The sequence below is a fragment of the Nothoprocta perdicaria genome, unplaced genomic scaffold, assembly GCF_003342845.1.
Source record: "Nothoprocta perdicaria isolate Ctin4 unplaced genomic scaffold, notPer1 scaffold_294, whole genome shotgun sequence".
NCBI classification, from domain to species: Eukaryota; Metazoa; Chordata; class Aves; order Tinamiformes; family Tinamidae; genus Nothoprocta; species Nothoprocta perdicaria.
This window is the reverse complement of record NW_020455526.1, coordinates 179,291-203,719: the sequence shown is the minus strand read 5'-3', so window position 1 is coordinate 203,719 and position 24,429 is coordinate 179,291. Positions and strand designations below refer to the sequence as shown.

General features: G+C 37.6%; 1 protein-coding gene across 8 annotated transcripts in view; it reads right to left on the bottom strand.

Moving 5' to 3' along the window:
• Positions 1-17,797, bottom strand: part of ATXN2 (ataxin 2) — a 44,175-nt gene extending 26,378 nt beyond the window's left edge. For 6 of the 8 annotated variants that reach the window (XM_026041811.1, XM_026041814.1, XM_026041810.1 and 3 more), the window contains exons 1-9: positions 17,764-17,797; positions 16,028-16,087; positions 15,240-15,311; positions 14,991-15,141; positions 9,683-9,697; positions 7,483-7,607; positions 6,128-6,219; positions 3,750-3,947; positions 3,366-3,544 (exon numbers count right to left, since the gene is read on the bottom strand). In XM_026041811.1, coding sequence (XP_025897596.1) covers positions 3,366-3,544; positions 3,750-3,947; positions 6,128-6,219; positions 7,483-7,607; positions 9,683-9,697; positions 14,991-15,141; positions 15,240-15,311; positions 16,028-16,060 — 865 coding nt within the window. In that variant the 5' untranslated portion in view covers positions 16,061-16,087; positions 17,764-17,797. Of the gene's footprint in view, positions 1-1,786; positions 1,997-3,365; positions 3,545-3,749; positions 3,948-6,127; positions 6,220-7,482; positions 7,608-9,682; positions 9,698-14,990; positions 15,142-15,239; positions 15,312-16,027; positions 16,088-17,763 lie in introns of all 8 variants that reach the window. The other 2 variants (XM_026041818.1, XM_026041815.1) reach the window with 2 other exon arrangements.
• Positions 17,798-24,429: the final 6,632 nt, after the last annotated feature.

Sequence of the window (24,429 nt, the reverse complement as noted above, 5' to 3'; positions counted from 1 at the left end):
CTTAGAACATTTCAAATCAAGCATTCAATACTGCTTACTGCAAGACAAATCAAAGAAGTTAGCGGCCCAGCTCCCTCTGAATGAGCCTAGGTCTCTATCATCAACATAGCTCTGGGCTACTGAACATTTTCAAGAAAAAAAAATATTGTTTTCCATCACTTTGCGAGGTGGTCAATAATACCAAGCATTTCTTTATAGAGTAGTTATCACTGGCTGACCAACGCTCCGGGAATTTCAGTAGAGCATTTCGCACTCAGGTTAAATTGGAAATCTGCAGCAAGTCATAATTCATTTACAAGTCCACAAAACTGCAACTTAATAAGTTATGGCTATCCCAAGGTTCAAGTCACGCACATTTAACTACAAAAGCTAAAGCCATACAGTGAACACAGTAATTCTGAACAGTTTATACAAGCTGTCATGGAATAGTTATGTTCAAATCTGAGCAGCAATACAGTAACTACAGCCCAGTAAACATTTTCTTTAATGGAAGTTCACACTGAAGTGTACATACTTTAAACAGAAAATCTGTGCATTGCAATGGACAACCTGGCTGATTACAGCTCTTCATATTTTTCAAGTAGAACAATAATAAGAGAAAAAAGCAGGTAGTGGATTTCTGCTTTGAGACAGAAAATATCAAGCACCTCTTCTAGTTGTTTAAATCTTTAAATGCCAGCCTCTATTTTAACCATGAAGCTAAAGTACACTTCAAACCAAATTATATACAGGCAAGTATTGTAAAGACTTGTATATACATTGCAGCAATCCTATCCCTGCAACAGAAGCTACACACTGCAGCAAGCGACGGTTCATTGTATGCTTGACCAATGAATCACATCTGCTAATAAAAAAACTGAATTTGCATGTGGATTCTCAATATCTTACACTTCTTTTTTTTTAAAAGTCATCTTGACAAACGGACAATACACGTGATGCAGACATGTGCAGCACTGCCTGCTTTCTGGTTGCAGAGCATGAGGTAAAGGCTGCATGAGCCTCGAGCGAGCTGCTCCGCACCCCATTCCTGGGACCCGCTCTCACTCCTGCTGCTCCAAGGGAGGCAGCTACTGCAAACGGGCTGCACGTGGCAGGTCCATCAGGAGAGCCAGTTTGCAGCTCTCCAGCCTCAATGGGCAGGCAAGTCTTTGAATGGAGGGAGGAAGAGGGGGGGAAAAAAAAAAAAAGAGTCTTCCTCGTTGTCCTCGGTGGACAGATAAATTCAGTGCATACAGCTGACTCCCAGGTTAACTGGCCACTGCAAATAAGTGACTACTAGGAAGCTGAGCAAACTCAGATCTGAGGTTTTTTACAGATTCACCTTGAAAGCAACTTACCCTATCCTATTCCATAGGACACTTCTCTGAATACAATATTTTCACAAAATGCAATTATATTGCTTCATTAAATTTGAAATTGCTTTGAGTTGGACTGTTTGAATTGCTTTGAGTTGGACTGTGTTAAAATATGAGATTTTGTATGAAGTAATATTCCTCAAAATGCCCTCTGTAATTATCAGGTTGTGCGTGTTGCTGTTTGTTAAGACACTGAGCAGCGTTTACAAAGCTGAGTTGATTTCATACCAACTTGGGAAATTTCACAGCTTTATTTTGTTTTTGTAAAGTTCTTCAAATAAAAAAAAAAGGTTAATAGAAATAGTCTGATAAACTAAAGTTAAACACAAATTATAGGTTAAGTAATGAAGAGGAAAAACAATTTTGTAATTAAACTCACAAAGGAGTTAAACAAAGACAAACAAAAACATGAACAAATCGTGGTATTGTACCTTCTGAAGACATGCGTTTAGGCATAGTAGAGACAGGAGCTGGAGAACCATGAGCAGAGGGGTGAGACGGGGGCCTGGAGGGCCGCGAGGGGGGCCTGGAGGGCGGCCGTGTAGGGGTGGCTGCCCGAGGTGGAAGAGAGTTGGGGCCTGACTGGTAGCGAGAAGGTGGGCGAGAGGAAGGAGATGGGCAAGGCGATGGCCAGGGAACACCTGACAGAACAAATGATATGAAGGAAAGTATAAAAACTAAAGAAAAAAATATGGGGAAAAAGGTCAACAGAAAAAAAAAAAAGTAAAATATGACAAAATGATTTTTCATGTTTAACCCTTTGGGGATGGATTAGTTTATTTGTGCAACCAATACAAAGGGCTCTGCAAGGTCATTTCCTCCACTTCAAGACTGATAAGTTTTAACATCTGAATGTCACATAAACTCCCCAAAGGGTTAACTAGGATCTACAAATACTACTAAGGAATAGACAGTAAAGTTTGATCTACTAGCCTATCATACGTTCTACTGTACACATCACTCTTGACAAGGTCCATAAATAACTACAAAAGGATCCTAATACAGCGGTTCACATAGAGTATTAACTAAACAAGCTACTACTTTGAAACCCAATGATGAGCAGCATCAATTCTAGGAACTGCATCTTTACAAAAAACAGCGGTGTTCAGTGTCTGAAGCCTGATGTTTATGCTTATCAGTTATCTGAAGTAGTAATGGAGAATTTTAATATAGCAGATATGGGGTTCATTGTTTCTGAAACACAGAATTTAAAATATCCAAAATGGCTTGTGAATTCTCGTATAGAATGTTCATTCAGCAAAATAATAGGATGACAGAAACCATCAACACTATAAACAGATTTCAAAGTCAGCAGGACTCAGTTGCCTAATTTTCTGCAATTGACACTGTATTCAAGACAAGAATATCACCTACCTTTAGAGGTTCCTCAGACTTCCTCTCAAGAGGCACTTGAGTATTGTGCATTTTTATTTTTACACAACATTCTCAATAGTACCACTTTTAACTTACAAAAATAATGCCTCAAATGTGATTTTTTGCTGAAATGTACCTCAAAAACAGCATTTGGTTTACTTCCTTACTTTCCCATCTATGACCTTTCCCTCTTTCCACAGGAAAGTTGGTGATGTGTCCTGATATTTCTTCAATGAGAAACAGAATTGGTGCATGCACCAAGGAGGAAGAGTGACATTTCCTCCAACGCAGCTACCACCTCCCCTTCACTAGATGTCAGCATTGCTATTACTCAACACAACGCTTAACAGCAATAAAATAAACTTTTAGTCTTTAAAACTGTAAACCACGCCATCATCTAAGGAAAAGGATTTTTTTTTTAGAAAACAAGTGACATCTCTGGATATGAAGCCATAAACTCAAATTAATTTTTCACTATCAGTAAGTTACATCAAATGAAAACCACTTYGTGTTAAATGATGAATGCCAATCTAGCTTATGAAAATACACAGCATAAACACATTACAGGCAGCTTCAACACTTAGATAAACCACTGCACTTGTACAACACACACTGATTTAGATTTAAGATACTTGCCTCCGTTAACTACTCTCTGGTCTGCTCCAGAGTTAGAGCTGAAATCCGAAGTGTGGGATCCAGATCTTGAAATTGGTGGGCCCGATCCAGACTGGCCCATCCTTGGTGAGTTTTGTCGTCCACTTCCCCAGGACAGGACATCTCTGTTTCTCTGTCCAGGTGGAATGTATTTATTTTCCCTGAAACACAGGAAATTTCTATCAGTTATAAGGCAGAACCTGGGAGATAATGAAAAGCACCTGTCAGTGCTCTGATGATACCCATCTTTCTCAAATCAAGTTAAGCAAGAAGAGGAATGAAAATACAACCCAAATGTTGACCTCTTTTAATAAACTGCCTCATTTAATAAATTGGAAAAATACTATTCATAGCATATTTAAGTACCTAGTGTTGACACCGTGTCCATCTCGTTCACTAGCATTTCTCTGAACAGCAGTATATTTTTCTTCTTCTGTCCTTTCATCATTTTCCAAGGCAACTCGAGCTTTGTACTGGGCACTTGATTCAATTTCCTCTGCTAATTGAGTTGCTCTGGCTTCCCGTTTTAAAAACTCTTCTGAATTATCTCTTTCTAATGGCACCCTAAAAGAAATGGGAAAGGAAAATAATTCATCTGAATGCATTCAAAATACAGATAATCTACAAAAAAATACATAGTGCAAGCAGGTCAGTGTAAAATAAATAAATAAATAAATAAATGCTTATAAGCCAAAAGACTATGTTTTTAGTATAAGTCACACCACCCTAGAAACATTACTAAGATATTATGTGCAAATTCACTGCCATTCACCTGCCTAGAAGAGTTGACATCAAAGTGTTTTTTCCATATGATTAGCAAATAGAAAGCTTTGCACATAAGTCAGAAAAAAACTTTAAAAGCAGAGATGCAACACCGAAAACCCTATCTCTTTTTGCCATGTTATAGGATCTCAAAACCATTCAGCGCAGCTATGATATTGATAATATATATATGGTAGAAAGCAAAGAGCTTCCTTATGAAAGCCACCAAGTAAGAATTTGCTACACAAGCAATGAAGCATTCACAGCTGGCTGGTGCTTTCACTGCTTTTGTGCCTTTTTTTTTTTTTTTTTTTTGTGGAAGTGTTGGGTTTTTAAAAAGCAACTTGGTGCTTTGTCCCCAGCTACCAGACTGCAGGTTTTCCCCCAAAACAGGCACACTCTGCCCAGCCTGTAAATCTACTGGCCTTATCAATGGTAACTGTTCAAAATTTTAAATAAAAACACTGACCCTCAGGGTGAAGCTTTGGGCTACAAGTAATATGTGCAAGAAGGCCATGCTTGCAAACCCTTAGTCATGGGCCTCACAAGCTACATGCACTAAGCACACTACAAAGCAAAATACCCAATACTTCCTCATTTACTTAATGACTGAAAACAAAAGAACACAAACTGATGCCCCCAGCAGCACTCCTGGCAACTTAAAACAGGCAAAAGAATGTTTTTCCTTTTCCTAACAAAGAAAGGGACATTAAAGATGAAACAAAGGCAATGGGCAAGGTGATGCTGTATTAACCCTAGCAATACTAAAGCCATGTGTAACAGCTCATTGGCATGCTGTTGTAGCATACAAAGTTACACCTTCGTGCAGTTTACAAACTGCACCTGCTAATAATTCTAGAAAGAGAAAATAAATCCTCTAGCATCCTTCAATCACGTGGTCAGCCTTAGCTAACCGGCTGCTTCTCCTGTGCTTGGAGGATCAAGGAGAGAGGGAAGTTTCCCAGTTCAGCAGAMAACGTGAATCCAGTTGCCTGACTGGGAAGCAATGAAATCTGTCTCCAAAGATTTAAAGCTACCTCACATTCTAATCTGTTTCTGTTAATATCCATAAAACAAAAAGATGAAAGATAACAGTTCAAAATTACTGCAACTTAAATCCACAAAGTATTCTAAAGAAAATGGGATTCAGTCATAAGCTGATTAAGAAATTTTTCTTATTACCATGGTATAGATCTAGTTTAACAAAAAAGTAAAAATAAAACTATTGAAGCAGAGCGTTGCAGACAAGTATTCCAATTCCACATAAGTATCAGCATGTTTGCTGCAATTCCTGGACATTCAAAAATATCTTTATGTCTCGAGGGTGAAAGAATGGCAGGAAGTTAAAGACACTTCAGGATGGTGGATCCTGAATCTGCAATCGATTCTTTTACACAGCTGCAGTTAACGTTATAGCTGGAGAGTCCTGGCAACGGGTCCACRCAGTCAGAGTAGCCAGAGGAGCCTTTATACTACTATTTTCAAATTACTAGTGTATCTGAAACTTTATGTTTGGRCAAGTCTACTAAACAAGTTACTCACAGCACAGACAACCCCTTGAAAATAACAATACATGTTTCCAATATACAGAAAAGCAATTATCTCAAAATGAGGYTTTAGTGAAACTGTTCTGACAGGTTAAACACAAATTATGGGTATAGTAGTTATGTAAACAGATTATAGTTTTAAATTTTGTYATTTTCTACCTTATTTATAAGAACTTTTGTAAGAAATAGGCATTACTGGATGCCTGTTGCAATGGGAATGCATTGTGCCCATTTAAGGCAATATATAGCGATATACCACGTCTAACTATTAACAGAAAGCTGGCAACGTTTCCTAAGCACTGCATCCATTGTTTTTTCAGTGATTTGATTTCACAACCTTAGAAAGCATATAAAACTAGCTTCAGAATATAAAATTTAATCAAACCAGGGAGAACATTAAACACAAGTCTAGTAACAAAATATTTTGGAACTTACGTATAAGAAGATAAACTGCTGTCATAAGTTGATACTACACCATAATTTTCTTCATTGTAACGAAACATGTCATTGGGATCCCATCCATTAGACTAGAAGAAAATGATGCTTGTTTTTCAAAATGACACTGGAAACACATTCCCTTAAAATTAAGGGCTGAGGGCAGAAGTTAAACCTTTTGCCATTTCTCCCAGGCCTGCAAACTCACTGTTCATMTAATAAAATCATTAAAGCCACGGTTCTGTTTCAGGGTTCTTCATCTATCAGATGCACCAATTCTGCCCTCAAAAGCCAGTGGTTTGGGGTTTTTTTTTGTTTGTTTGTTTACTTTTTGAACAAGTACCATGCTCACTTTGTACTAGATTACTAGCTAACAAGAAATGTATATATGAATGCCTTTCCAAAGAGTGAAAATAGACGCTTTTGAACATTAAAAGGGTGCCTCACTGTGGCAAGGGCTGTATCTTTGCAACTACCCTATAAATGCAATTGCTGAGATGAACCACAGGCAGGAGACCCCTGCTGATGTGCACATCTTCCCCACTTCAATAAAATCTTTGTAGCACTCGAGTGTTTAACTTTGCAAACGATAAATGCTTTGAATATTTTATAAATGCAATGACGATATTAAGTATTATTTGAATAAATCTGAGCTGTACAATATGTACACTAAAACTGAGAGGATAACTGTTCTATCCAGTCAAAGTTAATATTCTCCACGGTAACATTACTAGATTCTCCTCTATCAGTAACATCATCTTCCTTCCTTCACATACTGCAGTCTGAATGCCTTTTTAATAAGAGTGCTTGCTTGAGTAAAAGTGGATGCCTGTGAAACACAAAAAAAATTTCTTTTGAGAACAAAATCTTTATCAAAGAACTCAGAATCTCCTGAGATCATCTGTGATTATGAAGTCATGGGTCAGATTTCCATCAATTGCTTTGTTTTTTGCTCAGTGCCAGTTAGCTAAGCACAATTTCACCCTAATTTCTGATGTAATAATGCTCAGATAAGGATGCTCTGATTACGCATGATCACTTCAGTGCAGTTCTGAATTTGAAGTCCTTAATAAAGGTCTGACTGAAAGAGGAGCTTTAAGTCAAACACATCCCTTGCCACAGCAGCTGTCATCTGTCAATACTGGCCAAAAAGTGGCATTTGAAATCCAGTTATTCTTATTCAAATTGTAAAAAAAATTACTGTAGCAGCTGCTAGCAAAGTTTGAACATATACTTACACAAAGTAGCCCTGCAATTTTGGTCATTACTAGATTAAAATAAGTGAACACTRCAAAGCATGTCCAGATAGACAGCTAGTTTTGTAGAGACTTAGACAATAAAAAAGCTTTACTTACAACATCTGTCTCTAATGCCTCAAGCTCCTCAGTAGCAGCAGTCTCTCCTGCATCCCATGGTTCAAGATCCTTTTCCTTGTGTTCACCATTTACTTTAGCACTGATGGCTGAATCAGTAAAAGCATCTACAATGGAGTGGGGAGGGAAATCAAATTCAGTTAAGTATAGGAAGACATTATGCACACTGGTGAATTTGAGGAATAACCAAGTACAGCTGAATTACAGGTATATGAACATCATTAATTCCCTCTTGTGGTTGCTACATTCAATGAGATTACATTTAGGAAAAACTATGGCAGGACAGACTAACTTATCTGTTTACAGGTAACTTTTAGTATGAGGCAAAAGGCAGAGAACAGCAGTTATTAATTTCAGAATATTTTACACAAACTACATGCATGTTTTTTCACTAACAAGCAGGCCTACCTGAGTATCCCAATTCCTCTGTATWATCCGACACTTAAACATTATGCTTTTCCAAACAGCCTACATAACTGTACGCTAACATTTTCTGCTAATATCAAAAAAAGCATCAGCGCAAACTGATCACATTCCCCAAATGCGTGGAATAAAAGTTTTCCTTCAGGTACCTGTTTCTTCTATAACTCCTCAAGATACCAGAATACCCACAGTGTTCTGCTCCCTTCATAAAGTCTCTCTGAATGAGCTAGTAGCTGGGTGCACCCATTCATTGGGACAAGGAGCAGTCCTTTTCCTCCTGCAATAGCTTTTGTCAAGCACACAGGTCACACAGCAAGATGCAGAAGCTCTCTGCCTCTTGCTCTCAGCAACATACCAAAATAAATATACCATTAGCCTGGTGCACTAAGCAACAGGGTTCTGACACTATTTATATAAATTATACAGTTTTAAATAAAAGAAAAAAGATAATGACATTTTAGTTTCAAACTTGTTCAAATCAGTCTTTAAGAAAATAACTGAGGGAATAATACTAGGATATGAAAGTACTTAAAAAAATGTAAAAAGCCATTCAACAAGGAAGCCAAGCTTGTGCATTTTTAAGCAACTAAGTCTTATAGCAGCTTGCAAATTACTGAAACACAGTGAACTTTGAAAAAAAAAAAGAAAAAAGAAAGAGAAAAGCTTGTTAAAGTGCTTTCAGCCTAAAACTTCTCATTGTCATTTTACAGACAAAATAAGGAACAAACATTTCAGATCCTTATAAAAGACGATATAAAAGCACCAAACAGTGTTAGACATGGAAAAACACGGTTTAACTAAATTTTGGCARGATCTGAAATATTATTGGAGAGCAATGAACTTCAAGTCATCATGAAAAAAAATTAAACCATAAAAGTGATTTGTTAGCCACTACCGTTAAGTCTTAAGCAATCACCTCACCTAAGTTTTTTTTAAACAGAGACTGTCAACATGATCTATTATTCCTGTTTTATCCAATTCTCCTGTCAACTTCTGCACTTTTATCGGTATGATCTGTCCTAACAGTTAACTGTGTTTAGTCTGTCTAATTCCATTCAGCACCATCTCATGAAATRCTCAATCAACTCATACACACAGAGTATGAGGCTATGAGACTAAAGCAACTACGGGTAAGCAAGTAAGCATTTAAGCATTGTTAATCAGCACGTATGAAACAAAACATTATAGAAGATGTATGACAGGTAAGAGGAGTTTATTAGCTAAACATTCATTTCAAATAAAAACGAAACAGTAAAATAAGAAAAAGCAAATGAAAAAGACACCTGATGAGGCACATCACTGTTAAGGCTCRTGTGAAATTGCAAAAACCTGCATCAATCACCTTGAGAGACAGCAGCGCCAGTGAAAGCTGGGACAGCACCTACTCGTTTGAAGGTTAACACTTCCAAATGAGAGATTTTAGCTTGTCACTAAATGCACTGCCTTTACCAGGCACGTTCTAGGATTATTTGCAAATTGTTCTGAAACAGTCATTAGGGCATTGGACTACCTATTAGTGCTGATGCAATATTTCAATTGTTGCATTTTCAACTGTTCAGAATCGATAAAAATCAAGGGTGAGAACAGAAGTCATCAACTAACTGCAAGATATTCTAAATGATTCGGTGAAGTTACGCATGCAAGTTTTATAGTGCCATAAATGTGCGAGCAAGGATAGTAAGTTTCCATTATATATTATGGTAACAAAAGCATTATGAAAGGCAAGATGCAGAGACAGAGTGACTGCCAAAAAAGTTACCTGTTTCTGAAGGAACTACAACAGATATGGAAAGAGAAAAAAATTGGAAGACATCAGATATAAATACAGGTGGATATTTCACATTTTATGGCTGAATTCAGACAAAACTATAATGTTTCTGTGACACTAACAGTCATATTCAAACCAACTATTCGTCTCCCACCTTAATGAGCTCATTTCTGTAGCAAAATGTCAGATATAYTCCCATCTGTCCACAGACCCATGCATTTCCCCATTTCTGCTTCACAAAAATCCTCCAACTAACCTACAAATTTCTAAGGGACACCAGCTTGAAAGAAAACATCTCTCAAATTTCTCTACATGCAAACAGTTTTTTAATTAAATACACTTTAAAATCAAAAAGTACCTTTAAATCTAGCTTGGAAATATGCAGTAACAAAGTGCTACCTCCATCCACAGATAAGTAGCAACAAAGAGAAAACATTCAACAAGAAGGCAAAAGACACACACTTGCATTTGGAAACTCTACATTTCCTTCATCAATACCTCGTTGCTTATCTAGCCTTAACCTGGATAGGCCTGACAGGCTTCCCCCTTCTCCCCCCCCGCCTAAATACCATTAATTTGATGTTTCATGTTTGATCCTCTCCAAACACTAATTAAAAATACAAGCTGGGGATTGCTTATATCATTCAGCAAACTAAAGTTTGCATCTAAGCTGCTTCACTGAGCTCTTCCCCAATGGGGTTAGATAAACCAGAAGAATAGGAAGGATGGTAGTAGTGGCCAGTGGTTATTTTGCTGTAAGTTACAGAGATGCTTCCCTTAATTTCTATGGAATGATTTCACAACAAAAACTCCATATAAAATGTTGTCATCATGAATACTGTGATTAAAACACTACCTAGACACCCACTGCACCCACAAATTTTCCTATTTAGAAAGCCACATGGAAAGCATTTAGCAGAACACCCAGAAAGTGTGATGATATAGAGGGACTCAGACAAAAAAGGTCAAAATAGGAGCCCCCTCATCTAAAGAATCCTTCAGATACAAATGAGATCTGTACACTCAATCTTAAATTTTCCAGAAGAATCTAGTATATCACAGGGCACGGGAGGCCTCACTGCTCTTCATTTGTCTCTCACTTTAGGACACGAGTTACAAGTGAGACTGTGACCTTTACAGCTCCAAAAAACCCCACAGTTAGGAAAAATATCATGCTACAAATACAAGCTTCTGGTCACACAATACAGTCTCCTGAGTATCCAGGCAAAATTCAAACACTGCAGCAAGACACCTCAAGTCACAGCTCACTATTTTCCTGGAGATAAACACAGCCAGACAGGCACAAAGGACACGAAGATTAAAAACAGCGAGTAGCGAGTCAAACAAGACATTTCCAAAATTAATGAGCATCAAAATCAAGAACACACACAAATTCTACAAGTAACCATTTCCAAAACAAAAATACTGTTCTTAAGGTTATCAGTAAAATAGAACAATAATTGCCACCACAAATGCCAATTGTCAGACTAGTAACAGACAAGATACTGACTGGACAGACTCAGCTTCCACCTTATCTGATGTCTCCTATCTCTAAACTGTGGAATGAACAATTCACATGGCACATTAACAAGGATACTTTTTTAATCGATTCCTTTTACAATGGTAAAAAAAAAAAAAAAGAGTCAAAGATCAAATAAAAATTGGTCATACAAAGAGCTCACGTTGTAGCACTCAACTAGCTCCCACTGCCTTGTGTGTGCCTTCCATGAAATCTCCTCTAGCAAAGAACCTGTATACGTAAAACCTCATCTCTTGTTTCAAAACTGGCTAACAGGGAAAAAAAAATCCTAATGACATTTCTTATGATGCAGCCAAAATTCACATTAAGCAAAGGCAAATTAAATATATATATTCCTAGTAAAAAAAAAAAAAAAAACGCTTGGGCAAATTCTTCAACTACTATTAAGCCATTTTGAAGAGAAAAAAAAACAGATCGAAGCAATTAAGTGCCCACGTTTGATTAACTTCTGTGTTTAACACGTTTGTTTTCTCAAACATGTTTCAGGCTAATAATGGTCAATAGCAGAAAGAGGCATTTAAGTGCAACTCTGAGGTCCAAATTCTATTAAACCAACCTGCTTTATGTTCCAAAGACATTCAAACACCACAATGCAAACAGCTAGTCAAGCTTAGCATGGCTTGAGGTAAACTGAGGTTTCAGTTTAAACGCTTCAAGGCTGAACTCTGATTTGTTTTGTAACTACTTACTACTGCTTGGACTGCTTTGAAACATTAAAACCAGTTACCAACAGCTCTACAGAGCTACATTTTCTTTCTTTGTTCATAATATGCCTATTGCTATTCCCCCTGCAACAGTTTCTCTGGAAGCATGCCACTTTCACTGCTAACTCAAACTCTTAAATAATCAATTTTCTTTTGYCTTTTTTCTCCACTGGATTTGCAGTATTTTTCTCAGAGTGCCAAAAAAACAATAAAAACGTTGTTGAAGGCTATTACTTTARCAGTAATGATCTTGAATTGTCTCGTCTTTAAAGAGAAGCCAAGGAGACATTTCTGAAGCCTTAGCTAAATTTGAATCACACGCAAACTAGTACTGTTGACTGATTAAATATGTACTATATATACATAAAGGTTTAGGTCTATATATACACACACACACACACACACTCACTCACTCTCTCTCTCTCTCTCCACACACACACACATATATGTGTTTAGGTCTATAAGAAACACCACTAAAAGCTTCTTCTGTAGTGATACATGCTAACTTATTTCCGAGGATTTGAACTTGCACCGTGAATGAATTTTTAGCTCCTGATTTCTCCTGCCACAGGCAGAAGACATTGCCCATCCCTCATTAAATGTGGGCAGAACAATCTTGTAGGAGAGATAACATGCATTTSAACTCGAGTTTTCCAATGCATATTTCATTCATCAGATAATACTGCAGAGAACCAAAATTGCACAGTGAGAGATATTTAATTCATTTTGAAGGCTAACAAAAACCTACAAGAGCAATAAGGTCTATACAAGCTGACACAATTGGAAATAAGAGCCCAGGAAGTAGGGAGAGATTTATTTTACAAAATAAACAGCTAACAAGTYCCTGCCTGTACAGATCTATTTTTCCCTCTGAACCCTCCAAATTTTGGTAATCTGTGTAGGCACCACTCTCTCCACAGATGCATCTAGAGGCGTGACATTATGCTTGGCACAGGCAAATCAAAAACTGCTGCCTCACCCACCCTGAGCTTATGCTGCCATCACCTCCCCTCCATCAGCACTATTGATGTAGCTGTAGGGTGAATTACCTACTCACCGCTCCACAGCKGCACAAGGACTACAATAATGAGGTGCTTAGCAGCTTATTTAAGATATTTCTTTCAGAGACAACTCTACCTGCTACTCCTGACAAAAGGAGAATCCATCCCATTCCCTTACTCCCCTCCCTTTCCACCTACTATTCTTTTCTAGTCCCCATTCAACCGRCTTTTCTATTTCTGTCTTTGACAGAAAGGCAGAGTGAGAAACAGCAACRTTTCTGCTATTCAAGTCTGAAGATAAGTCAGAAGCCAACTCCAAAGAGTCAGGAGGATCAATTGTCCACCCTCTGATTTAGCAGAGCGGCAAGTAGCAAAATAAAAATCCAYAGGGCTTGAGAAGATACTTTTACTGAACCAGGACACACAAACTTTTCTGTTATGGGGCTTCAAGGCCCCCAACACCCTATATTCTAGGAAGCCTCTCCTTTGGCCAAAGTGCCTGGGGATTGCCTTTTCTAAAAAAATAAAAATAAAAAAAAAAAAGGTTTTTTGCACAAACCATGAAGGTTCAGTCTTATTTTTAAGGGGGAAAAAAAAAAAAGCCTGCAGTTTCTACATGTGTGTCTGTACAATTCCATTCTTCTGAATCCTTAGTTTACCCAATATGAATCACCAAGTTTTGCATCCTTCCAGTTAATCCTGCTCCAAGTCCCTTGTTTCAGTAATTGTCTTCAGCTACTTGGAAGTTTAGATTCAAAGAAATTCCATCCAATAAAGTCAAGCAAGTGACTGTTCAACCTGAAGCAGTCATTTTCTTCCAGAGAAGTTTCATTGAGCGTTATTCYTAGAAGTAGTAACATGTTCTTCATCTTCTGTGTTTACTAAAGCTCTATAAAACCCTATAAAGACTGAGTAATGGACAGGCCAGTCTGCATTTACATTAAGGTGATACTTGTAACAGATCCCTTATAAAACAGCTTTAGGGCAATTTAAACTCAAAGTTATGGTCCAAAACCTGGAACGGGCGCTCATCTGTGTTGCAATGCTACTCAGCTCTGACACTATGCATCATCTTCTGGGAAAAGCAAATTACTTGAAATAACAACTCTTTCCTTCTTCAGCTTCGTATCAGATAAAAACATGTGCATGTATGAACAAAAGGTGAAAACAGCAACAGTACTTGTTGAGCCTTGCAGCGTGCAACCTGAACATACACATATATGCCCAGCAAATCAGGAACATAAGCAAAGAAACCTTTGAGATTTGCCACAAAATARGTAAATAAATAAATAAAAGCAAAGGACCTGGAGCTGTCTGATTACAACTCTCTTAGGCTGAGAAAAATTATCAGGGTTTTGGAGGTCAGACACTAAAAGACAAARTACAAAGATTGTCTGACTGCCTGTAAGTCATTTAATTCTGACAGCTTCAGATCAAGCCACGTCTTGAGATTTTAAGACTACCTGCCTGACATGCCACTAGACTTTTCTGCATTTTGGAGAACCTAAGCTATATATATACAAGGAGGAGACTAGGAATAAAAAAAAAAAAAAAAAAAAAAAAAGAATATTGGATTATTTAAAATAATTGTGATTATTGTAGTATTTTAGAGTTATATTCACAAAAATGTGTGTGTAGAGATAAAAAAATTTATATAAAAAAGGTTATCTTGAGAGATGGTTTATAGAGTTTGGGTATTCTTGTTTTCTCATATAACATTTAACCAGCTAATTTAGAAAGAAATTTTCAAAAAGATGACTCCCACAAGATCTGTATTTTGCTACACTACCAAGAATTTGCTTTCCAGACATTGGAAACAGCTACTCAAAGCTCACTACCCTCGGAAAAGCTCTGCCAACTATTTTAAAAACTTAAATTGCTGTTACTGATGGTGCTGTTTCTATCCTGTCCATTGTCTTTAATGGGATATTCAGATGTTCAGAATTTTGTAAGAATCAGGAGTCTTAAATGCATTTTTTTGGATCCCAAACCACCTAGTTTGAAAATCTTATGATTTTAAGCCAACTTAAAGAACCTTTATAAAGAAAGTATACCTCTTCTTGCATAATTGGTATCCATATCCTTAAAATGCACCATAACAAAATCCGAAGACTTGAACAAGATACTCTCTAGGATATCTTCACGTTTTGGCCCCAGACTGGATTCTGCAGTTTTCCTGTGTGCAGCATCAAGCACTAAATCACACTATTAAAAACATAAAAAGAGTACACTAATTTAATATACAAAAAGCTATTTGCTAGTTTCACATTCTTGCAGTGAGCAGATAAGAAAGCAAAAATTACCTTAGGACTGTAGGTTTTAAAAACTCCTTCATATATACCTCCGTTTTTCACCTGTACTTCACATTTGGATCCCTAGAATGCAAGAAACATATCATTTTCTATCAGTCTGGCAAATTAAATTTGAGCATTTTCCCCCAAAATGTATCTATCTTTACATAAGTACAGCGTATAAAAACATGGCTTGATTTTGAATTAAATCTATTTATTCAACATTTGTGCAGTCATAAATATGCTTCTGTGCTTTGCAGATGCACACAGCTGGGTGCACCAAAGTTTGTTCTGAAGGGATTTAAAGATACTCATAGAAATAGAAGCATTTTTGCTACATTGCTCTTCACCAGTTATATGCCTGGACAAGTTTTTTCAAGAACATAATCTGTGCATGTGCTGGTGCAAATAAGGAGGAAGGCTTAAACTGGATTCTAGCACAAGGAGGTGGGACAGTCCTGGTTACTTACTTTCAACATATCAGCATTTCCTTTAAAATTTAGGGAAGGAGGGATGCATGCCTTGTATACAGTCTGATTTTACTTATTCATAATCTCTCTAACAGTATAAAAGCTGAAATATGGCCAGCACATGCAAGAAATATGTCATATTTATTCACACACAGTTTGTAGCTCTTCTGTACTTTGGTTTATACAGCTATTACTGCAATTCTTTCAAAATTCAGCCTTGGCAGAAGATGCCTACCATTTAGTGTTTGCTCCATTACAATTAGCATAATATTTTACTATTCTATCTCACTATAAAAACTGTTTACCCTCCTGCCAAACATGAAGACTTACAACAACTGATGTAAGTATGTGAACCATTCTCATGTTTGCATAGATGCCATCAAAAGAAATCTGAAAAATAAAAATGATTCTGTCAGGAAGCAGATATATTTCACTGTAACAACTCAAAAAGGCAATGCTTCAAGAACAATGACTTTTTTCTTTTTCTGCACACACTTGTTCCTAGAAATGCAGTTGGACGAGACTTTACTCTGATAGCGTGCACTGAATTTAAGTCACTCTAAGGCCCTTACCCTTTCCATTAATCACTTAATCCGTACACTGAACAACACCCTCCCAAATAACACCAAGCTTACCCATCCCAAATGTCGCTCATCAAGGAAATGCCCTTGCTGGTTAGGTGAAGTTCATACACAGACACTCACAACTGAAAAGACCTTTCTATCATTTCTACTGTGTTTCAGAACTATAAATGGGTAATGTACTTCAATGGTTGTAGAAATAAAAAGTGCCTTAATGGCACGATGAATTACATGATCTCAGGAATTAGCTAACGGTCCTGATTACACTCATTAACAGAGGGTAACAAATCATGAAGTGCCAAAGAAAAATATACCATAAAATTAGTCAAAACTAAATTCACAGTAGTACTGGAATCTGAGACCCTACACTAGAAAAGCTGACCATCTGCTGCTGAGATTGCTAGGTAAGTTTGCGTGAGTTATCACATGAGGTGATAAGGATGTTGGATTCTTGCAACTTCTCTCACCTTTCCCATTCAACTTCATGATTATGAACTAGCAGATGCTGAAAAAATGGAAGTACTCCATCCTAAGTGGGCTTTTTAACTAGTGATTTCTCTTCTGAACTCTGTAAGCTTTTTAATCCACTTATGCCTGCAGGTTAACCACACATTCTGTAACCACTGCTCTGAAAAGACATGTTTAAAGATGCTCAATACTCAGTCTGGAGGATGTAAAAACTCCAGCACTAACACAACAGTCATCACTTGCACCTGACCTCTCTTTTCCACCCCTCTCCCCTYTAACATCTTTTCAGTGGCTGTGAAGAGACTTAAGAGAGATCTATGAAAGTAAACTACAGTCATTCTTGATGTTCCTATTCTTGCCCTGTTCCCCAGATAAGCCATTCCCAAAAAAACAGTGCACAAATTTACAAAGACTTGGTTTGTACGGTTCAAAGATACATTCTTTAAATTGAGAACCAAGGTTTTGATAAAATTTTGTTCACAAGTTATCCCACATCTACACTTTAACACTGTATAACCTTGACAATAACTAAAACCATACAGCCAGACCATTGAGAACCCTGGGCCAGCTGTTTCATAGCAAGACTCATTTGTTACTTTTCTTCAATCAAATGCTTTCTTACATCAAATGCTTTCTTACTCTTTTGTCATTTGCTTAATGAAAAGGCCAATGTTACAGTCTTCAGATAAGACAATGCTTTTGAATTTGCTCCTATTTGTTCCCAAGTTAAATTTCACCCACCCATCTACAGCTGTAACTTAGATCCAGTACAGATCTATGTTTCCATAGTTCAAGTGTTTACGGGTCCTTTCTCCACACAAAATGCTAAATTAAATGAATGCAAGATAATGCATCTTCAAAAAAGCATGTCTCTGAAAGTCCAAGATACTCATCATGGTATTCAAAACCTGACAAAATAACCCACTATCTGCTATTCTTATACTGATATTTAGAGTCACTGCAGGCAAGTGGTGTCCTCATACCTCAAAGTGCCACAATGAAAAAAGACATACTTACTGTAGGCTGAGGTGGTCCTTTGCCACTGCTCCGACCTCTGAAATTAAATTTATACATCAGATGCAATTAAAAAAAATAGAATTGCTGAAATTAACCAATTCTGTAACAAATAAGAGTTCAAAAACCCATTCTTATTTAGTACTGAGAGCAGAATCGAAGAAAAAGAAGTACTGTAGAGTAGAAATTTATGTGGTTACAGTCCCCGTCTTGACATTTATCTCCCTAAATGTTTGCCTACAAGGGGTGTTCTTTAACAGGTAAGAGGGGATACCTGTAGTAAATCAAAGAACAAAAATGAAGAAAATCCTAAAACCATATCTTCACAAAGATCTAAAAAGTATATTGCCTCTTTAGAACTCCCACACTAGTTGGCATGTAAAGAAAACCAAAATGACTGAATTTGCATTTTCAAGCTGAATCTATGGTACAGAATCACTAATTTAAAACTAGAGGATTCATATATTGTCATTGCCATTAAGATTACACGTTATCATTGTCATTACACAACTAACTGACCCATGCTAGAAACTGTGCAGCCAACCTCTGGCGCTCCAATACCACTGCTATCAGAACCCAACATGTTAATTTACCTAAGCCTGTCCATCCCTCAAAAACAGTCATAATTTTAAAATGCAAATCACTCAGTGCTTAGCATTTAGGTCATGCAAAGGTTTTTTAACGTGTATGTTCCCAATAGTTTGCAAACAAGACGGAAGGGCCTGCASTACAGTGATTTAAATCCCAATGTCCCTGCAGCGGCGGTGCCTCCAATACACAGGTGCACCTTATCTCAGAGCTATTTGTCTGCACTGAGGAGTCCTCATTTGGACACAAAATTAAGACATATGATATTAAAAATTACATAAACTGTGAAAAAAAAGGAGCACTAGATTTTTTTTACCATGATAAGCACATTAATATAACCAGCTTCCCTAAAGAAAGTGATACTTGAAAGAGAAATTATACAGGCATGGTCAGATTCGATTCAGATTTATATCATGAGAATGACCTTAAGAGCTCACACTGCAAGTAAGACAAAATGAAGTCTTTGTGTTTATTAAAAGAACAGTTTTTTGAAATAGACCTACTGCACAGGGGCACGTATTTAACTGAAGAGATGCAAAGAATCACATTTATGTTTCAAAATATCCAGACACCAAAAACTGAAAAGTTAATTGCATTCAATTGCCTTTGAAAACACTATGCTGCATTTGAATACAACCTCACCCTCAAAGCAACATCCAATATGGCTCAAGAGCTGGCCCAAAAATCAAAGGAACTACAGAATATCCCCCAACATGAATATCCCTCAGACATATTTTGCAGAAATAAGGCAGCAAATTTATCAGAGAACCATGAAAGTGTTTAAAGAAGAAAAAATAAAAAAACTGACCTATCATCTATCTAGATTAAGAAAACAAGCTTCTGAAACAGGAACTTAAGTGTTCCTATACAGGATCACATATAGTTATGATAATTGCTGACTAGTAAAAACTGCAAATTTCAGATGTCTAGCTGATACTTTTAGAGTACTTGCAGAGCACTAATCTAACTAAATATATACATTCACATATGCGTGTGCATACATGTGTTTTATATATATAAACCATTTCACCTTGGCTCAAGGCAATTTGACCTTGTCTTTCCAGAATCCCAGAAAAAGAAGCTACAGTTCAGCTCCAATTTTTTTTCTTTTATCATAACCAAAGGATTCAAGAAGACACAGTCTTTCAAGAAAACACTGACAGTCGCACCAGCATTCCTCTATTGGGCTCAGACATTTTAGTAAGATACTCCAGATATTGATCAACCCCAAGTGAAACATTTTGGTGTCTTCTAGATARCAAACACTACCATTTTTAGTGATGAGAATTCTTGAAGCTTAAATAACTGCAGTGCTAGACTGGTCAGGAAGCTTGCAGTACTTCTCCTGAGCATTTAATCTGTAGTACTCTAGATTTTTCATCTCCTAACACCTTTCCAAAGTCACCGTTTTTACCCACATAYAATCATCTAAGCTTCCCTGCATCCACACTGGCAAACGATGGCAAGTTGTGATCAGTCCAAGGGTTAAGATGCTTACTGAAGTTCTATATGACACACTAATCTACCAGATCTCTTTGCAGACCTCAGGTCTTATTTCCTTGCTATAAGTATTAAATACAAACACTAAAAGGAAGATGCTTACCAGGATTTTAACTAATTCTGCCAACACTACAATACAATCAAAGACACACAACTATGCTAAAGCCAAGACCATCAACTTGAGATTTTTATTCCAACAGATGAAGACTTAAGTTCAGGGCACATCCTTTTTTGGCACATCCTGGATGATAAAACAGATAAAAGACCAACTAGGACCTTTACAGAAGTAGAAGGTAAACTTTTTCTGATGAAGACTGTCTATCACAACTTAAACAGGAGAATAATACTTCAAAATTAAGAGGGGAGAAAAAGGGGTTGTAGCAAAATGAGAATTCCATTCCRGAGTTTCAGGGTAGAGAAGTCAGGGTAGGGACAGCAGACAATACTGTTTGCCCAAGTAATTAATCTTGGTAGTCAAATCACCGCAGCTTAGTACTTCTATTTCAAGAGTGAAAGTCTAACATTTTCCTCCAATATCAACCTGCTTTTCTTTTTTTTCCTAGTTTTATGAACATTTATTACTCTGCTTCTCAACATCCCATCCCTTCCATTCTAATGTTTACATGCTGAATAGAGTGTTTGCATAAGCAAAACGAGGTCATGCTTTCATTTAGTAAAAACTAAAGCAAGGAATGCAAGTCTTTCCAGGTTGCGAAAGGTCTTTGGTTTTCTCTCCAACAGCATCTTCACTTTGAGACCAAGAGAGAGAAGCATCCACACTGCTACTAATGGAGATGACCATAGCCTAAAGCGAACGTGGAACTACAGAGAGCGCCGAATTTAACAGAGCAAATAGATGCTTCTGGACTACTGACTGGCATTACTACAGCTTTGAAAACAATTTACTAGGGAACTTTCACTAGGGACTAGGGAACTTCCACTATTAGGAGCAGAATTTCTCTATGTAACACTCAATTGAAGTCAAGTTGTCAAATTAGATCATACAAGAAGTTCTGCAGCACAGTTTTCAGGAGTTTTTCCCTATATTGAGACTAGTAATGTGGGTTCTTATCTTCTTACAAGATGCCARCTTTTCTAACCAGGTAAGTATACCTGAATCAAGCTTGACTGAGTGCACACTGGAGCCTGCTAACAGAATTAGCCCCTGCAGAACCTTCTTCAGCAAGRTTGCTGCAGTTGTTGGGTAAGTACTATCATACAAAATGCCAAAAAAAGGGGAAAAAATAAAAAGGCCAAAACATTAATTTAAGAAAGATATCTGCAGGTTATCTGTTAATTTTGCTCAATGGTTTAACACAACTGCATCAAAGTTGTTATTATTTAACAACTGGATGTAACATTGAACTGTTATAAACCTGGACATCCAATAAGCTTACATATAAGACCCCCTCAAAAGAAGTCTGCTATACAAATAGCTTTTGTGGTTTCAATATGATAAAAAACTCAACTGACAGGAAAAAAAAAATAGTCTTCTTCCTTTAAGACTCTGAAATAGCAAAACAGAAGTTATTTATTGAATTCAGGTACMTACCTCATCAAGAGCCTAAAATTAACTCTACTCAGAAATTTTAAAGACAACAAATAGTTTTGTAAATAAAGAATCTGCCGATATTTCTTCTTTACAGAAGCATATACTATGCAAGTCAGAGGTATGCGTCCAATACAAGACACATCAAGGGAATAGTCTCCATTTTCAGGAATTGCTKTCCAAGAGGCTGTCCCAGAATGAACTAGAAATTTGCTCTGAATGACAGGTGCCCCGATCTCCAGAACAGTCCCTTTCATCATTTCAGGGAGCCTTGATACTTGCTATTTCCAATTAGTTCTGTCTGAGCAGAATGGACACCTTTCTTCTGCCCCTTATTTAAGCCTTTTAGTTAGTCTAATAAAAAAGGTTGTTGAGGACAATGAAGATAGGAGTAGGTAATAAGCATCAAATCTCCAAAGGAAGGTGCATAACAGCAACAATTTCAGTTTTAACATGTTAATAGATAGAGCAATTTATAAGAGTAATTTATAGTATTTTTGAAGGATTCTCAGGTCCAATTAGGCAAGAAAGTTACAAGAGTGAGGGGAAAAGACCTTATGTCACAATTGTAACCACATATGTAACCATCCAARACCTTGTCCCGAGTTGTCTTGCCTTCAGACAAAATACCAATGGGAAAATATTGATAATAAAGAAGGATGCACTGCTTGGAGGAATACTAAGATAGATGCACCTTTCAATCACAGAGCAGTTAACCCAGCTAAGCCTTCTGTGCTTGGATTTGGGTAGATCTGAACTAAACACTAGAAGTAGATATTAGATAATGTTTTGACTAGAAGAGTGCAGTAGGTTCATACATGAAGTGTGTTTTTTCTACCATTACAGTTTAACATGCTACTGGCAGCCCCTACAACCCGATTCTCCATCTGCCATATTCCACGTGCAGCTACTACTAGGTAAATAGCATTTCACTGAGTGTCTGTTTACAAAAGAGTTAATCATCTTCCTCATTCTTCATAAAAAAGACTTTTAAAGATATTTTCAGTTTTGATTTTTTTCACCCTAATACCAAAGGAAGGATAATATAATGAAAGCATAAACACTGGAATTTCCTATTCACCCACACAGGATTTTGACGTTTCTAGAAAGAAAAACATATATTAATCATGACAAGATGCTGCAAACCAGCAGTGAACAAGCAAAGCTGACCTTCCTGCTGGCCATCAGGTGCAGATGGACCAGGTGCTCAGCATCATTAAATCTAACAGTAATGAGCATATATCATAAAATTAAGTCTTGGACAGTTTGCTGGCAATGGAATTTCTACTCAAATTTAAACTTTTAAGAGAAATTTAGACCCCCCCCCCTCCCCAAAAAAGAAATATGGCTTTGCATTTCAAGGAAATGAGAAAAACCTAGCGCTGCAAAAGTACTAAGAGGCCTGACATAAAYTGGAGATGCTTATTCAAGTTTCTATTAAACAAAATACATCTAAAATTGAAACCAAGATGCAGAACACCTAAAATCCAATCGAGATTCCRTTTTATTTTTCACTTGAGCCATATATGAACCAATTTCTTTCGGCAAAAGCACTCTTTAAATCTGTACTACAAAAACAGATGAAGGCTCTTTAGGGAAGTGACAGGAGGACTTCTCTGAAGGTGTTTCCCCTTGGAGCTCTGTCAGCTCCAAGACTGGGTTTTACAGACCCTCCATACAGAAACTGCTTGAAGATCTGGACAACAAAGAACTATGTGCAACCACCTTTGAGGGAACGTGTTGGTTCCTAAAAAGTTTTGAAGAAGAAACTGCCAGGAAAAAAAAAAAATAAGGATAAAAAAAATTCTCCGCCAAGGGTTGCCTAAAAGCTTTATTTTTAACTTGACAAAGAACCCAAAGGTTGTGTTCTTTAATCTGTAAAGACAAGTGCTCACAAATAAACTGAAATTTCAGAAAAAGATGGTATAGGTTTTTGTGTCCTTCATGTTAACCTCTATGGTGCCACTGTGTTGGCAAGGAGAACTGTTTAGCACAGAACAGCAAACATGAAAGGTCCAAACTAGACACTTAGGTATAAAGAAAAGTGTTAAATCATTTCAATGAAGTACTGAAAGTATCAGCTTTTTTTTTTTTTAAGTTTATTTTGTTCTTTTTCCGCCCTACTAAAGCTTTTCCACTTCCAGTCCCACAGACTGGCAACAAAGTAAACCCCTATTTTTCATGGATGTCCAACAACGGGACCACAGTATATTCTGTTTCACTGCCAATGCACAAAACTGAGTAAGGGCATAAGAGGGGGGTTAAAGAGCAAAAAAATAATGACTAAAACTCCAAATGAAACTGCTCTGGGAGGCTATGACCTTCAACACTGTTACCATCTAGCTCTGCCTTTTTGTTATGACCTGGAGTGCTAAAATACCCTAGTAATACACAAAAGCCTGGAGAGGTTTTTTTCCCCTCCGTTCTTCCTTCCTTCCCTCTAAAACACGTTAATTTTTATAACACCAGTGCTCCTGGACGAGGAACGTGAGCAGCCACAATATTCCGGAGGCAGGAGACAGCCAGGCCTCAGGAGCTTGCATGAGAGGGAGGGAGGGATGGGAGAAGGGGAATCCGAAGCCCTGATTCCTGACACTCCTCCCCCCAAAAAAGGTGAAAATATAAATAAATATATATATATATATAGTGTTTGGATGACGCGTACAGTGTATACCACTGAAATCCATCCGTAATGCCAAGCGGCGCTCCGAGCGCTCTGCAGGGGCTCTGCACCATATTTTATTGAGATTTCACCCAAAATATATATATAAATATATCATTTTTTTTTCTTTATATCAACGCTGTCAGCTGAAGGTTCTCTCGAACGGCAGACGTTTGCAGACTTTTAATTGTGGACGTGTTCCCCCCCTCGGTAAAAGACCCCCCGCCCCGGGGGGGTAAAGCCCGCGGGAGCCCCCCCCGTGCCGGGCCCCTTCCCGCCCGCGGCGGCTGCGCCCCGAGCACGTGCGGCCGCCCCCCCCCCGCCCCCGCCGCAGGGGGCCCCGCGGGGGCCTCGTCCCGGGGCTGCGCAG